The sequence below is a fragment of the Heterodontus francisci genome, chromosome 16 (genome assembly GCF_036365525.1).
Source record: "Heterodontus francisci isolate sHetFra1 chromosome 16, sHetFra1.hap1, whole genome shotgun sequence".
In the NCBI taxonomy this organism is placed as follows: Eukaryota; Metazoa; Chordata; class Chondrichthyes; order Heterodontiformes; family Heterodontidae; genus Heterodontus; species Heterodontus francisci.
The window spans coordinates 64,159,880-64,174,379 of NC_090386.1; the positions used below are offsets into that span (position 1 = coordinate 64,159,880).

At 43.0% G+C, this 14,500-nt stretch overlaps 1 protein-coding gene across 2 annotated transcripts in view; it reads right to left on the reverse strand.

The window, feature by feature from the left end:
- Window positions 1-14,500, reverse strand: part of arfgap1 (ADP-ribosylation factor GTPase activating protein 1) — a 55,907-nt gene that overhangs the window by 29,716 nt on the left and 11,691 nt on the right. For both annotated transcript variants that reach the window (XM_068048276.1, XM_068048277.1), the window contains exons 3-4: window positions 11,575-11,639; window positions 9,157-9,266 (exon numbers count right to left, since the gene is read on the reverse strand). In XM_068048276.1, the coding sequence (XP_067904377.1) occupies window positions 9,157-9,266; window positions 11,575-11,634 (170 nt within the window). In that variant the 5' untranslated portion in view covers window positions 11,635-11,639. The remainder of the gene's footprint in view (window positions 1-9,156; window positions 9,267-11,574; window positions 11,640-14,500) is intronic.

Consider the following 14,500-nt stretch of genomic DNA (forward strand, 5'->3'; position numbering starts at 1 on the left):
TGGCCTGCACCTGAACAGGACTGGGACAAATATCCTCATAGAATGGTTTGCTAGTGTTGTTGGGGATGGTTTAAACTAGCTTGGCAGGGGGACTGGGAACCTGAGCACAGTCTTAGGACAATTTCAGGGCAGGGAACAAGTCAGAAAATTAGTGAGTGACTCAAAGACAGAAGCAGCACAAAAGGTTAAAAAGTGTGCAGCACAGAAATTTGGCAGTGTTAACGGGTATTTATTTAAATGCAAGGAGTATAGTAAATAAAGCCGATGAGGGAGGGCACAGATAATCACTTGGCAACATGATATCGTTGCCATAATGGAAATGTGGCTTAAGGAAGGGTAAGAATGGCAACTCAGCATCCCTGGATATAGAGTTTTCAGGCAGGATAGAGAGGGAGATAAAAAAGGACGGGGTGTAGCATTATTAGTTAAGGAATCAATAACAGCTTTGAGGAGGGATGATTTGCTGGATGAATCATCAAAATGAGGCCATATGGGTGGAGCTCAGAAATAAAAAGGGGGCAGCCACACTACTAGGACTGTACTATAGACCCACAGAGAGAGAGGGAGGTAGAACAAAAAATACGTAGGCAAATTTGAGTGCAAAAACTATAGGGCAAATAGTTGGGAATTTCAACTACCCCAATTATCAACTGTGATACAAACACAGAGGGAACAAAATTCTTGAACTATGTTCAAGAGAACTTCTTTAAAGAGCACGCAAGAAGCCCAACGAGAGGGGGTGCAATTCTAGATGTAGTCTCCAGTAATGAAGCTGGGCAAGTGGAGGAAGTAACAGTGGGTGACCATTTTGGAGATAGTGATCATAATACAGTAAGTTTTAGCATAACCATGGAAAAGAACAAAGATAAAACAAGAATAAAATTTTTAAATTGGGGGAAGGCAAATTTTAAGAAACAGAGATGACCTGGCGAAAGTGGACTGGATACAGCTACTTAAAAAGGAAAATCAGTGGCAAACCAGTGGGAGGTATTCAAAAGTGAGATATTACCAGCACAGTGTAGGCATGTCCCCACAAAAACAAAGGGTGATACTACCAAATCTAGAGCCCCCTGGTTATCTAGAAGCTTACAGGGCAAGTTAAAGCAGAAAAAGAAAGCTCATGACGATCACAAAAATCTTCATACTTTAGAAAGCCTACAGGTGTATAGAAAGTGCAGGGGTGAAGTAAAAAAGGAAATTAGAAAAGCAAAAAAGAGAGGACATGAAAAATTATTGGAAAGTAAAATCAAGGAAAATCCAAAGTTGTTTTATCAGTACATTAAGGGCAAGAGGATAACTAAGTAAAAAGTAGGGCCTATCAGAGATGTACAGGGAACTTATGCATGGATGCAGATGATGTGGGCAGGGTTCTTAATGAGTTTTTTGTCTGTCTTCACAAAGGAGAGGGTTGATGTAGACATTGTAGTTAAAGAGGAGTGTGAAATATTAGATACAATAAGCATAATGAGAAAGGAAGTCCTAGAGGATGACATCCTTGAAACTGGATACATCGTCAGGGCCGGATGGATTGCATCCCAGGTTGTTAAAGGAAGCCAGGGAGGAAATAGCGGATGCGCTAAGGATCATCTTCAAATCCTCACTAGATACAGGAGAGGTACCAGATGATTGGAGGTCTGCGAACATGGTACCAAAGTTTAAAAAGGGTGCGAGGTATAGGCTGGTCAGTCTGACCTTGGTGGTGGGTAAATTGTTAGAATCTATTCTGAGGGACAGGATAAACTGCCACTTAGAAAAGGCACTTTATCAACTTTGCTTCCAATTTCCACCCTTCTCTCACCTTTACATGGTCCATCTCTGACACTTCCCTTCCTCGACTTCTCTGTCTCCATCTCTGGGGATAGGTTGTCTACCAATATCCATTATAAGCCCACTGACTCCCACAGCTACCTCGACTACACTTCTTCACACCCTACCTCCTGTAAGGACTCCATTCCATCCTCCCAGTTTCTCCGTCTCCGACGCATCTGCTCTGATGATGCTACCTTCCATGACGGTGCTTCTGATATGACCTCCTTTTTCCTCAACCGAGGATTTCCCCCCACTGTGGTTGACAGGGCCCTCAACCGTGTCCGACCCATTCCCCGCACCTCTACCCGCACCCCTTCCCCTCCCTCCCAGAACCGTGACAGGGTTCCCCTTGTCCTCACTTTACATCCCACCGGCCTCCATATCCAAAGGATCATCCTCCGCCATTTTCGCCACCTCCAGCGTGATGCCACTACCAGTCGCATCTTCCCCTCCCTTCCCCTGTCACCATTCCGAAGGGATCGTTCCCTCCGCGACACCCTGGTCCACTCCTCCATTACCCCCACCACCTCGTCCCCGTCCCAGGGCACCTTCCCTTGCAATCGCAGGAGGTGTAATACCTGCCCATTTACCTCCTCTCTCCTCACTATCCCAGGCCCCAAACACTCCTTTCAGGTGAAGCAGCGATTTACTTGTACTTCTTTCAATGTAGTATACTGTATTCGCTGCTCACAATGTGGTCTCCTCTACATTGGGGAGACCAAGCGCAGACTGGGTGACCGCTTTGTGGAACATCTCCGCTCAGTCCGCAAGCAGGACCCTGAGCTTCCGGTTGCTTGCCATTTCAACACTCCCCCCTGCTCTCATGCTCACATCTCTGTCCTGGGATTGCTGCAGTGTTCCAGTGAACATCAACGCAAGCTCGAGGAACAGCATCTCATCTACCGATTAGGCACACTACAGCCTGCCGGACTGAACATTGAGTTCAATAATTTCAGAGCATGACAGCCCCCCACTTTACTTTCATTTTTAGTCATTTTTAGTTATTTTTTCTTCCTTTTTTTTGCATTCCTTTTTACATTTTTTACAATCTTTTTTTGCATTTATTTCATTTCATCTTAGTTTGTTCAGTTTGCTTACCCACTGTTTGTTTCAGGTTGTTCTTCTTCAGGTTTGCACTTGCTGATGTTCAATATTCAGTATATTCACACCTAATCTGTACTAATGCTTTGTCTTTCAACACACCATTAACATATTGTTTGCCTTTGCTCCGTGACCTTTTGGTCAGCTATGTGGCCTGGTCCAATCTGCACCTTCTCCTTTGTTATCTCTTGCCCCACCCCCACCTCACTTGTTTATAATCTGTGACTTTTCTAATATTTGTCAGTTCCGAAGAAGGGTCACTGACCCGAAACGTTAACTCTGCTTCTCTTTCCACAGATGCTGCCAGACCTGCTGAGTGAATCCGGCATTTCTTGTTTTTGTTTCAGATTTCCAGCATCCGCAGTATTTTGCTTTTATTATAGAAAAGGCATGGATTAGTTAAGGGAAGGTCATGTGTTACTAACTTAGTTGAGTTTTTTGAGGAAGTAACAGGAAGGATTGATGAGGGTAGTGCAGTGCTTGTGGTCTGCATGGACATTAATAAGGCATTTGACAAGGTCTCACATGATAGACTGGTCAGTAAAATGAAAGCCCATGGGATACAGGGGAATGTGGTAGGTTGAATCCAGAACTGGCTCAGGGACAGGAAACAAAGGGTAGTAGTCGACGGATGTTTTTGTGAATGGAAAGCTGTTTCCAGTGGCGTTCACAGGGCTCAGTGTTGTGTCCCTTGCTGTTTGTGGTATATATTAATAAATTGGACTCAAATATGGAGGCATGATTGGGAAATTTGCTGATGACACAAAAATTGGCTATGTAGTTGATAGTGAAGAGGTTAGCTATAGACTCCAGAATTATATCAATGGTTTGGTTGAGTGGACGGAAAAGTGGCAAATGGAATTCAATCCAGAAAAAAAAGTGTGAGGTAATACATTTGGGGAGGGCAAATAAATCGAGGGAATACACAACAGGATATTGAGGGGGGTAAAAGAAGTGAGAGACCTTGGAGTGCATGTCCACAGGTCCCTGAAGGTGGCAGGACAGGTGGATAGAGTGGTGAAGGCAGCATATGAAATGCTTTCCTTTATTGGCCGAGCTATACAATTCAAAGCAGGATGTAATGCTGGAACTGTATAAAATGCTGGTTAGGCCACAATTGGAGTATTGCGTACAGTTCTGATCACCGCATTACAGAAAGGACATAATTACTCTGCAGAGAGTACAGAGATTTACAAGAATGTTGCCAGGGCTCGAAAGTTGCAGCTATGAGGAAAGATTGGATAGGCTAGGGATGTTTTCCTTAGAACAGCAGAGGCTGAGGGGTGACTTAATTGAGCTGTACAAAATTCTGAGGGGCCTCGATAGAGTAGACAGGAAGGACCTGTTTCCCCTAGCGAAGAGGTCAATTACCAGGGGCACAGATTTAAGGTGATTGGTGGAAGGATTAGAGGGGACATGACAAACGTTTTTCCAACCAAAGGGTGGTGGGTGTCTGGAATTTACTGCCAGGAATGGTGGTGGAGGCAGAAACCCTCAATTCTTTTAAAAGATACCTGGACATGCACCTGAAGTACTGTAACCAGCAAGGCTATGGAGCAGGTGCTGGAAGGTGGGATTAGATTGGGCGACTAGTTTTTTTTCAGCTGGAACGGACTTGATGGGCTGAATGGCCACCTTCTATGCCATAATTTCTCTATGGTTCTAAGACAGTAGGGGTTTTCATCTGGAATTCCTCTCGGACTTCCTTTAACCTGCCCTCTTGGTCACTTTTTCCCCTTCCCTTTCTAACCTTTTGCCTGCCACTCTCCTTTTGTTCTCAGTGGGCGTCCCTTACAGTTCACCAGCCCTCTGCTGGAGGGTCCTCCTAACACCGGTACCGGTCTTAGGGGTGCAGGTTTCACTGTAGGTTGGGGTTTCCCCTCGAGCTGACACGTGGCAACTCCTGCAGTACTTCACCACATCTTTGTGGAGTTTTGGCCAGTCAAACTGCTGTCTTATGCGGGCTTCTGTCTTTCGTATACCAGCATCTACAGCCACTGTAATCTCGTGGGTCCTTAATATTTCTCTCCGGTGCCTCTGCGGCACCATTAGCTGGTGAACAACTGTTCATTCCTTGCTCTCAGGTCTGTGAGGAGAACTCCATTTCCTCATCAGTACCTCATTCTTTAAATAGTAGCAATCAGGGACTCCCTCTGTTTCACTTTCAGACTGGGCAGCCTGTGCCAACTCTCGCAACACTGGGTCAACTCATTGATCCTCAGCTAGGGATGAGTTATTTAATTCATTCCCTAGGTTTCCTAACTTTCCAAAGAAAGTCTCAGACAGACAGACAAACTTGGTCATCTGCCTGCAGTGCTAATTCAGTCTCCTCTGGGGGAGCTGGTTTGATCACAGCCTGATCCACTACACATTCAGAGAAACTGCAGGGGTCCATCGCTTGCCACTGCCCTGTCTCTCTGACCTCCTGCAGTCTTTCACTACTGGGGGGGTGGGGGTGGCTACCACCTTCACCCCCACCAGATCATTATCTAGGAGCAGGTTAACCCCATCCACGGGCAAACTAGGGACAATCCCTGTGGTCACCAGTCCCGAAACTAGGTCGCACTCCAGGTGCACCTCGTGTACAGATACAGGCATACACTGCCCTCCAATGCCATCCACCACCATTCTGGTGTTCACTGCACTCTCTGGGGGAAAGGTCAGGCCTTTTCCCAGTAAAAGGAATCTAATGTCCCCCCCCCCCACCACGTGTCCCTGAGAATTACAATAAGCTTGCTTGCCCTACTCGAGGGGTATGGGGTTACTTTCCCTTCAAACACAAAACCCCGATAACCTTCAGGAATCCTATTAAATTTTCCTGCACTTGCAGCCACAAGCTTCCTGGGTCTCACTCCTAATGCAGTTAAAGCCATAGCTTGTTCTGTGTTTTGCATCAGGCCCTTGTCTTCAGAGTGGGTGTGCCCCGATTAACCCTACAGGTTTTCTCTTTAGTTTCCAGCAGTCAGCTTTTAAATGCCCTGCTTTATTACAATGGAAGCACAGAGGTCTTCGGGTCTCTCATACTGCTCACAGCACCTTCCTTTTTGGCTAGAGAAGGGCCCCCTGTGTCTCCGGCTTTTCTTCCTCTCCTAGAAGCCAAAGCAGTCCTATCATCCTCCCACCCTTTGTCCTTTTCGGATTTATGGAGGTGATTAGGAAAGGTTCTCCCCTGTGAAACCGACTTATAAATTAAAGCAAACTCATCGGTCAGAACGGTCGCTTGCCGGGCTCTCTGAACCCGCTGCTCCTCTACATGTGGAGAGTGGGAGAGAGTTTTTCAATTCCTCCAACAGAATTAGTACCCAGAGATTCTCATAGCTGAGCTGTAATTTAAGAGCCCTCAGCCACTGGTCAAACACCAGCTGCTTACTTCTTTCAAACTCCAGATAAGTTTGAATAGCTCGCTTCTTGAGGTTTCTAAATTTTTGGCGATAGGCTTCAGGTACTAATCCATATGCCCCAAAGATAGCATTTTTTGTCAGTTCATAATTTGATGAATTCTCATCTGGCAACAGGGAATAAACCTCATGGGCTTTTCCGGTTAGCTTGCTTTGTAATAAAAGAGGCAAGGTCTCAGCTGGCCAATTTAGCTGCCTTTCCAGTTTCTCAAAGGACACAAAAAATGTTTCAACATCTTTCTCACTGAATTTTGGAATTAGTTTTAACAATTCTGTACCCAGCCCTGAATTACACTCCTCCATATTGGCTATGCTTTCACTAGGGTTACTCTGTCACCCCCTAGTTAACTCAAGCTGCATCAGCTCTCTCTCCACATTCCTTCCGGAATATTCTCGCTCTCTCTTCCTCTTCACGTTCCTTCTGGAAGGCACTCACTTTTCTCCCTCTCCTGTCTCTCTTTCTTTTTCCTCGAATTCAAGTTTCCTCTGTTCCAATTGTATCTTTGCTAGCAATACCCTGTCGGGGTCTACTTCTGACACTGCTTCTGCTTCATCAGATTCAAGGGAAAAATGGTTGGCCACTAGTCTTAGGAGTTCAGACTTCCTAGCCTTGCCACGTACAGTGATCCCACACTGCGCAGCCATTTTCCTCACCTCCTCCATAGACAGTGCTTTTAATTTATCCCAAGTTACTTCACCCTGGCTTGGGGAGCTACTAGCTTCAATCACAGACATGTTAGTGGTCAAGCACACACCACCACAAGAAAACCTGTACTGAAATCTTGCTCTTTTCTGATTGGGAAGAATTTGGCTTCCCACTTCTAATTTCTCTCGTTTGTCTGTGGGTCAATTCCAGACGCTAGCACCCAAATTTCTGTTATGACCCAGTGAGAAAAGGGGTCAAGGAGTCCCTCTCAGCCTTCACCAGGTCTTACTGCAACAGGGTTTAATTTTTAAAACCCTGCTTTTAGCTCCCCCTTGAAGCATCCTTGTTCACCGCTTTCCAATTATAAGGCAAAGAAACCAGCACAAACAGGTTTTCTTAGGTTTAAAGAAGAAAGGTTGAAATTTATTAAACTCGAGCTTAAACTCTAATTCGGTTGACGCCTACGGATACACGATGCACCCACGCTAGCATGCATATGTGATGCACACATGCAAATAGAGACAGAAAAAAGAAAAATAAAGTGGAAAAGTTTGGGGCAATAGCTGAAGAGTTTTTGTTACAGTTCTTCGAGCTCACTGTAGAGTCCTTGATTGTAGGTAGATCTTGCTTTTCATTGGGGCCCAGTATTCTTCTTAAACCTTGTTCACTGTAGGAGACTGTTCTCTCTTGGGGATTATGTGTCTTCAGTGGATTCAGAGGCTTGTGAGAAAGAAATGGGAGCAGACAGGAGAGATCTTCTCAGTCCAGGAGGAAACAAACAGTCTTTCTCAGTTCAAACAATTCAGAAAAACCAGCTTGCCAAGCAGACTGGTTATGTGTCCAGCTGGTCTGACAACATCGGTTTGTGGATTCGGCTATCCCAGCAGTCATCCTGAAATTTAAGCTCCCTCACCTTCAATGTCTGGCGCTCAAAGTCCATTGTGGGTTAAGTTGGATAAGGGAATTAACTTCTCTTGTCCCTATTGGTATGCAAATGTCCTCCATCCAAGTCTGGCAGCCCTAGTAATAGGCCTTTTCTTCCCAGCAACAATTTGCAATTTAATGTTCATATGGCAAAATTAATATGCCTCATTTTTGGCAGGTGGGGGCCCAGCATGACAAGTCTGTTTACCAATGATGGAATTAACTTGTGCAAATTGGGTTCAATTGGCCTACTACATTAATTCTCATTTCTACCAAATATAACTTCCAATGGTACGGTACTTCACTGACTCAGTGGATAAATGCAATGCACAATGTGACCCCCAGAAAAGCCAGCAAAGCACAGTTAGAGAAAGTGCTACAATTGGTATCAGCATCAAGGAGGATAAAGAAACAAAATCAACCTACAAAAACATATGGCGGTAATCCCCTAACAAACTGCTGCAAGACAGTGCGGTGGAAAGGAGTTAGACAAAGATAGACAGTGGCCTTTCACTTCTGATAGCCAGGTACAAATTCAAAACAAGCTGATGGGTTGCAAATCTTTCTCTCCTTTGGAGGTCCTATGTGAAATGTTTGGGCAATTCCAACGCAATTCCTAGTGAACATGGACCTACGACAAAACATGCCATTCAGACTATTTGGCAATCTCAGAGAATAACAGGATGGCTGTGTAGCAAGTGGGGAAAAAAGTCACACTGAAGAAGGGGATGCACTTCTAAAGTTGGGGCCAAGTCACATGGTTCAGCTAGAGTACAAGGTTATGACTATGATATAAATTGAGCTGGAATGCTTAATGGAAGTGCACTGGAACCCCTCCATTCTCTAACAGCAACATCCCTAACTATTTTATACAAAAGAAACCTGGTTCATCAAATCGAACCCTTACATTATTAACATTTCTTAATATGTATCCATTTGCTAATAGTGTCCTTTCCTGCCTTGAATGTATTAAATGCTTGTTAGGGTACAGTTCAGTCACATTCTGGTGCCTCATTCCAGTGGCCATTGTCATACGAGTGTTGACATGGCAGCAGAATTTTCAACTTTTTATGTGCAAGTCCAAAAACAATTGGACAGGTATTGGCACTAGAACCAGGACCTTTTTTTTTTTTTTAAAACCACCCCCATTCAGGGGAACTTGACAAGGTTGCAATGGCCTGTAAGGCTCAGCAATTCATCACACTAATCAACTGAAGAGGCAATATCCAACTTCCATTTTGCAGTTAGCTTTCCTTCTGTTTTAACCCATGTTTATACCTGAGGTGGACTCCTAGACCTCTGTGCTTTCCGGAGCACTCAAGACAAATCCATATTCCGTAGGTCACACTAACCCACTGTGGATTGAAAGCTCCACATTCAAAGCAAATCTAGAAGAGAGAAAATAGACATTGTACAAAACATAACAAGTAGAAATACAGTGTCACACTCCAAAGAACGTCATGTTGGTTTCTTAAGACATTTACAATAATCAAAGTCACTCATTTGTGGTTTTCACAGAAATTGAACAAAAATCCCATACTCTTGCATTAACAGAAATTAAGTTTGACATATTCAATCACCATAAACCAACAGTGTAAATTATAAACTAATAACTGGGCTTTAACAATAGAGGCATAGGAAGCCAGGAAATAATTCTAAATCTATATAACTGTTCAGTCCCAGCTGGCGTACTGTGTTCAATTCTGGTCCCCATACTTCAGGAAAGTACAGAAGAGATTTACTAGAATGGGTAGAGGGATGAGGGATTACAGTCTATCTATATATGGATAGACTGTGGAAGCTGGAGTTTCTCTCCTTACAGCAGAGAAGAAGAGGAGATTTGAGAGTGGTATTTAAAATCATGAAGGGTTTAGATAGAGTAAATAAAGAGAAACTGTTTCCAATGACTGAAGGGTCAATAACAAGAGGGCACAGATTTAAATTGATTGGCAAAAGAACAAAAGGCAACATAAGGAAATACTGCTTTATGCAACAAGTGGCTGGGATTTGCAATGCACTACTGATAGCATGGTGGAAACAGATTCATAAGAACTTAACTAGGAGTAGTAAACCATTCAGCCCTTCAAACCTGCTTCGCCATTCAATACAATTATGGCTGATCTTCTGTCTCAACACTACTTTCCTGCCCACTCGCGATATCCTTCGATTCCCTGCGTGACCAGAAATCTGTCCCTCTCAGCCTTAAATATACTCAACAATGCAGCATCCACAACCTTCTGAGGTAGAGAACTGCAAAGATTCACAACCCTCTGAGTGAAGAAATTTCTCATTATAGTCCTAAATGATAGACCCCTTATCCAGAGACTCTACCCCCATATTCTAGATTCCCACTCAGAGGAAGCAAACTCTTAATGAGTTCCGAAGAAGGGTCACTGACCCGACACGTTAACTCGGCTTCTCTTTCCACAGATGCTGCCAGACCTGCTGAGTGGTTCCAACATTTCTTGTTTTTATTTCAGATTTCCAGCATCTGCAGTATTTTGCTTTTATTCTCTTAATGTCTACCCTGTTAAGCCCCTTCAAAATCCTGTATGTCTCAATTAGATCACCTCTCATTCTTCTAAACTCGAGTATAGGCCCAATTTACTCAGCCTCTCATCTTAGATCAACCCTCTTATCCCAGGGACCAATCTAGTGAGCATTCACTGTGCCGCCTCCAATGCAAGCATATACTTCCTTAAATATGGAGGTTAAAAACTGTGCACAGTACTCCAGGTGTGGTCTCAAAGCCCTATAAAATTCCTTATTCTTATTATTCAATAGTAGCTTCCAAAAGGGAATTGGATAAATACTTGTAGAAAAAAAAATGCGCTGATATGGGGAGAGAGTGTGTAGGGGAACGGGGCTAAATGGATTGCTCTTTGAAAGAGCTGACGCAGACTCAATTTGCTAAATGGGCTCCTTCTGTAATAAAAGGAAAAAGTGCTGGAAATACTCAGCAGGTATGGCAGCATCTGTGGAGAGAGAAGCAGAGTTAACGTTTCAGGTCGGTGACCTTTTGGGCTCCTTCTGTGCTGTACCATTGGTGATTCTGATTGGTGAAACTGATAAAACTCCTATGCAATTCAGTTATCTGAAGAATGACCCTGAACTTAAACAATAAAGCCGATCTTGCATTAGAATAGGGAGGTGGAGAGAAAACTAATTAAGGAAATAACACATTTAATGCACTGCAGATGAATGCAACTAATTCACTGACATTTGCAAATGGTTATCTTAAATAAATTATAGTAAACTGACTCACCTCTATAAAAGCATTTTAATGTATTAATTGCACCTTTAAGCTTTCAGGTTTACATTTTTTGTCATACTGTAGCAAAATATTGCAAATTGGAAATAATGTCCCGAAGTGGACACCCGACTCCAACAAAACAAGTTCATGCAGTAAAATTTTATTAATTTGCATAAAAGTTATTCAATAGAAAATATTCGAGATTGCAAAACTATGCAGTGTCCAAAGTCAATCAAAAAATAAATTATAAAGTTATTGGTTTTGAAATATCACAATTTTTAATCATTCCTTTCCACTAAGCCCCAGTTGTTTTGATGCATAAAAATGCAAGATAAAACGCTTAATTCTCTAAAGTCTTGTGAAACATTCATGTTTTGATGAATTCAAACTGTATTTAACAGCAGGTATGCATTTGGTTATGTTAACATATTATAGTTACATACATTGTTTTCATCTTGAGTCCTCACTTCTTTGAGAACCCGCCTTGTCCTTGGACTTGCCATGGTGTCTGGAAGCAAACAAAGAAAAAAATTACAACACAGTACATCACAGTTAGGTAGTTACTGTTCAAATCTAACAGAAAAGGTAAAATGTGGAAGGTATATTACACTGCCTAAAATGGTGAGGGTCAGTGTCCCCACTTCCATTCTTCATATCAATAAAACAAGTATATTCACAACCAAGCAAGAATTCACAATAGGAAAAAGGTAGCTGAGTTGCTCTTGTAGAGAGCCAGCATAGACACGATGGGCCGAATGGCCTCCTCTTGTGTTAAGCATTCTATGATAGAATCAATAAAATTGTTGTAAAAAAAAAAAACTGTAAATATTGGCAATCCAATAAAAACATAAATGCTGGGTAAATATAACTGGTCAGTCAGTATCTGTAAAGAGGCAGGTTTTGATGCATCAGGAATGTACTCCATCAGAATTGAAGCCTAAAAGACAAGTATTTTAGTAAAGTTGGAAAAGAGAGAAAGGGTAAACCAAGGGTGGAGAGGGCAGTGGTGAGGAGAAGATAAAGAATCAACATCAATGACAGTGACAGCCTTAATGGATTGAATGATCTTTCTATCAAGCAGTTTTAAGGTCAATGAGACGATGGAGCTATGAAAAACAGATAAAAAAGGAAGTGTACATAGTAAAGCCATGATTTTTCATCGCGAGAGGTCCACACAAACAAAAATGATGGTAAAATGACTGAGGAACATGAACAAAAGGGGAAAGGAAAAGCTGCAAATAGATATGAAATTAAAACATAAAATAATAGGTCCACCAGTCCAAAGAATGTCTTCTTTGGCCTCCTTATCTCGAGAGACAATGGATACGCGCCTGGAAGTGGTCAGTGGTTTGTGAAGCAGCGCCTGGAGTGGCTATAAAGGCCAATTCTAGAGTGAACATTCCAAAGAATGAACAACAGGTCAAAATGACAGGCTCAAAACCCTGGCAGCACTGCACTCTGATGACCCTGACATCAATCTACTTCCTCTCCTACCAGACCCACATTACAAGCAACTCCTGTTATAAAGAAATTGGGGATATAACTATAGTGCAGTTAGTAATACCAATATTCAAACCAAAAGGCTGCAGAGGACACAGGAGAAAGATTGGTAACAAGTTTTTTTTTTAAGTGAGACTTTTCTCCCCTTCCCCTCCATCCTTAACTTTTGCTTTGAACAACATTGAATTCTGCAGTTGAACGTTACGCTCAACAATTTTCTATGACAAATCAAATAAATTTTCATTTGGGTGGAATTTTATGCAGGTGGCGGGAGTCTCAATGTCAGGGGAAACCGATGCCAAGATCACCACGTTGCCTTTTCTACAGAAGACCCGCCGAATTTAGTGCCAATCAGGCACTTAACCGAACAGCGGCGGACTTTCCGTAGGATTTAGGACCACGTCGCCTGAAGTCCTGGCCTTGCAGAGCTGCTGGCCAGAGGAGGTGGTTGCTGCTGCAGCAACCAGACACAGAGGAGCAGCGCTGGAACCAGGCTTAGGTCAGGGCAGGAGGGGTCTCATGGGGTTGGGGGCAGGGAAAAAAAAAAAAAAAGAGTGGAGTCAGCAGAAAGAGCAGGGATTGGCCCTCAGCGCCACCACCTCCTTCTTCCCAATTCGGGGTCCCTCGTTCAGACACTGTGTCTTTGAACGAAGGACACCCCCCACTCCCCAATCCCACCGGAGTCAGGAAGCAGCCCACAAGGTTTTTCGGGCCTTGCTTCCCATGCAGCAGCGGGAAGAGGCCCTTATTTGGGGATTAACTACCCAGTTAAGGGCCTTAAGTGGAGGGGCGGAAAGGTCGTTCACAAGCCTTCTGCCCGGACTAAATTTCAGCAGAGGCATGATGGTGGCAGGGACCACAAATTTCTGCTCTCCCCTCCACGCCCACCGCGGGGGAAGAGCATAAAATTCCACCCATTGAAATTACCTATGCCAACCTGTGTCCCAAACGATTATGTGGCCTAGTACAGCTTGGCTGTGTGAAAATACAAAGCAACAATGTAAAAAATGTAAATTAAATACAGAAAATGCTGGAAATACATAGAAAAGACAGTCAGCATCTGTCAGAAGAGATTGGTTATAATCTATATTTTTTCTTCACAAATACTGATTAATCTGCTGAGTATTTCCACCATTTTCTCTTTATTTTTGGCTGAATAAAACTTAGCTTAGTTGGTAACACTCACCACAGGTTATGAAATCAAGCCCATCTCCATGATTTGAGCACATAATGTAGTCAGAGACTTCAATGCAGTACTGAGAGAGTCCTACATTGTCAGAGATGCCAGGTGAGACATTAAATAATCTACCTGTCAGGTGGTACTATTGGAAGAGAAAGTTCTCCTGCTTTCCAAACCAACCTTGTTCACAAAAAAAAAATTAACTGGTCATTCATGTCATCACTGTTTTGGGACCTTGCTGTGCACAAATTAGCTGCCAAGTTTTCATGTAATATCAGTGACTGCATTTCAAACAGTAACTCAATGATTATCAAAATCTCAGGATGTCCCAGAGATTTACAAAGTACAGCGTAAAAGCAAATTTTAAATTCCTTTTAGACTTTTGAAACGGAGCTGTAAAGGAATTACAGTTTAGTATATCACAGGAAAAATTATACTGCACCTCTAAAACACAAGGGGAATCCCATTTTGTATCTTTTCTTTAAGTTTGTATTAAAAGCAGAAACACTATGACGCTGTTGATGCAGTCTCACCGTTTCTGCCCTTTAGTGTTGTGCTCTACTGTGCAGACAGTACCTGCTGTAAATGTAAGGCAGGGGTTTTAAGTATATTTTTGGCATCGGATTGTGGTGATTAACGTGCTTACATTTTATTTTGCCATGTTTGAGGAGCATAATCAGCATGCTTCA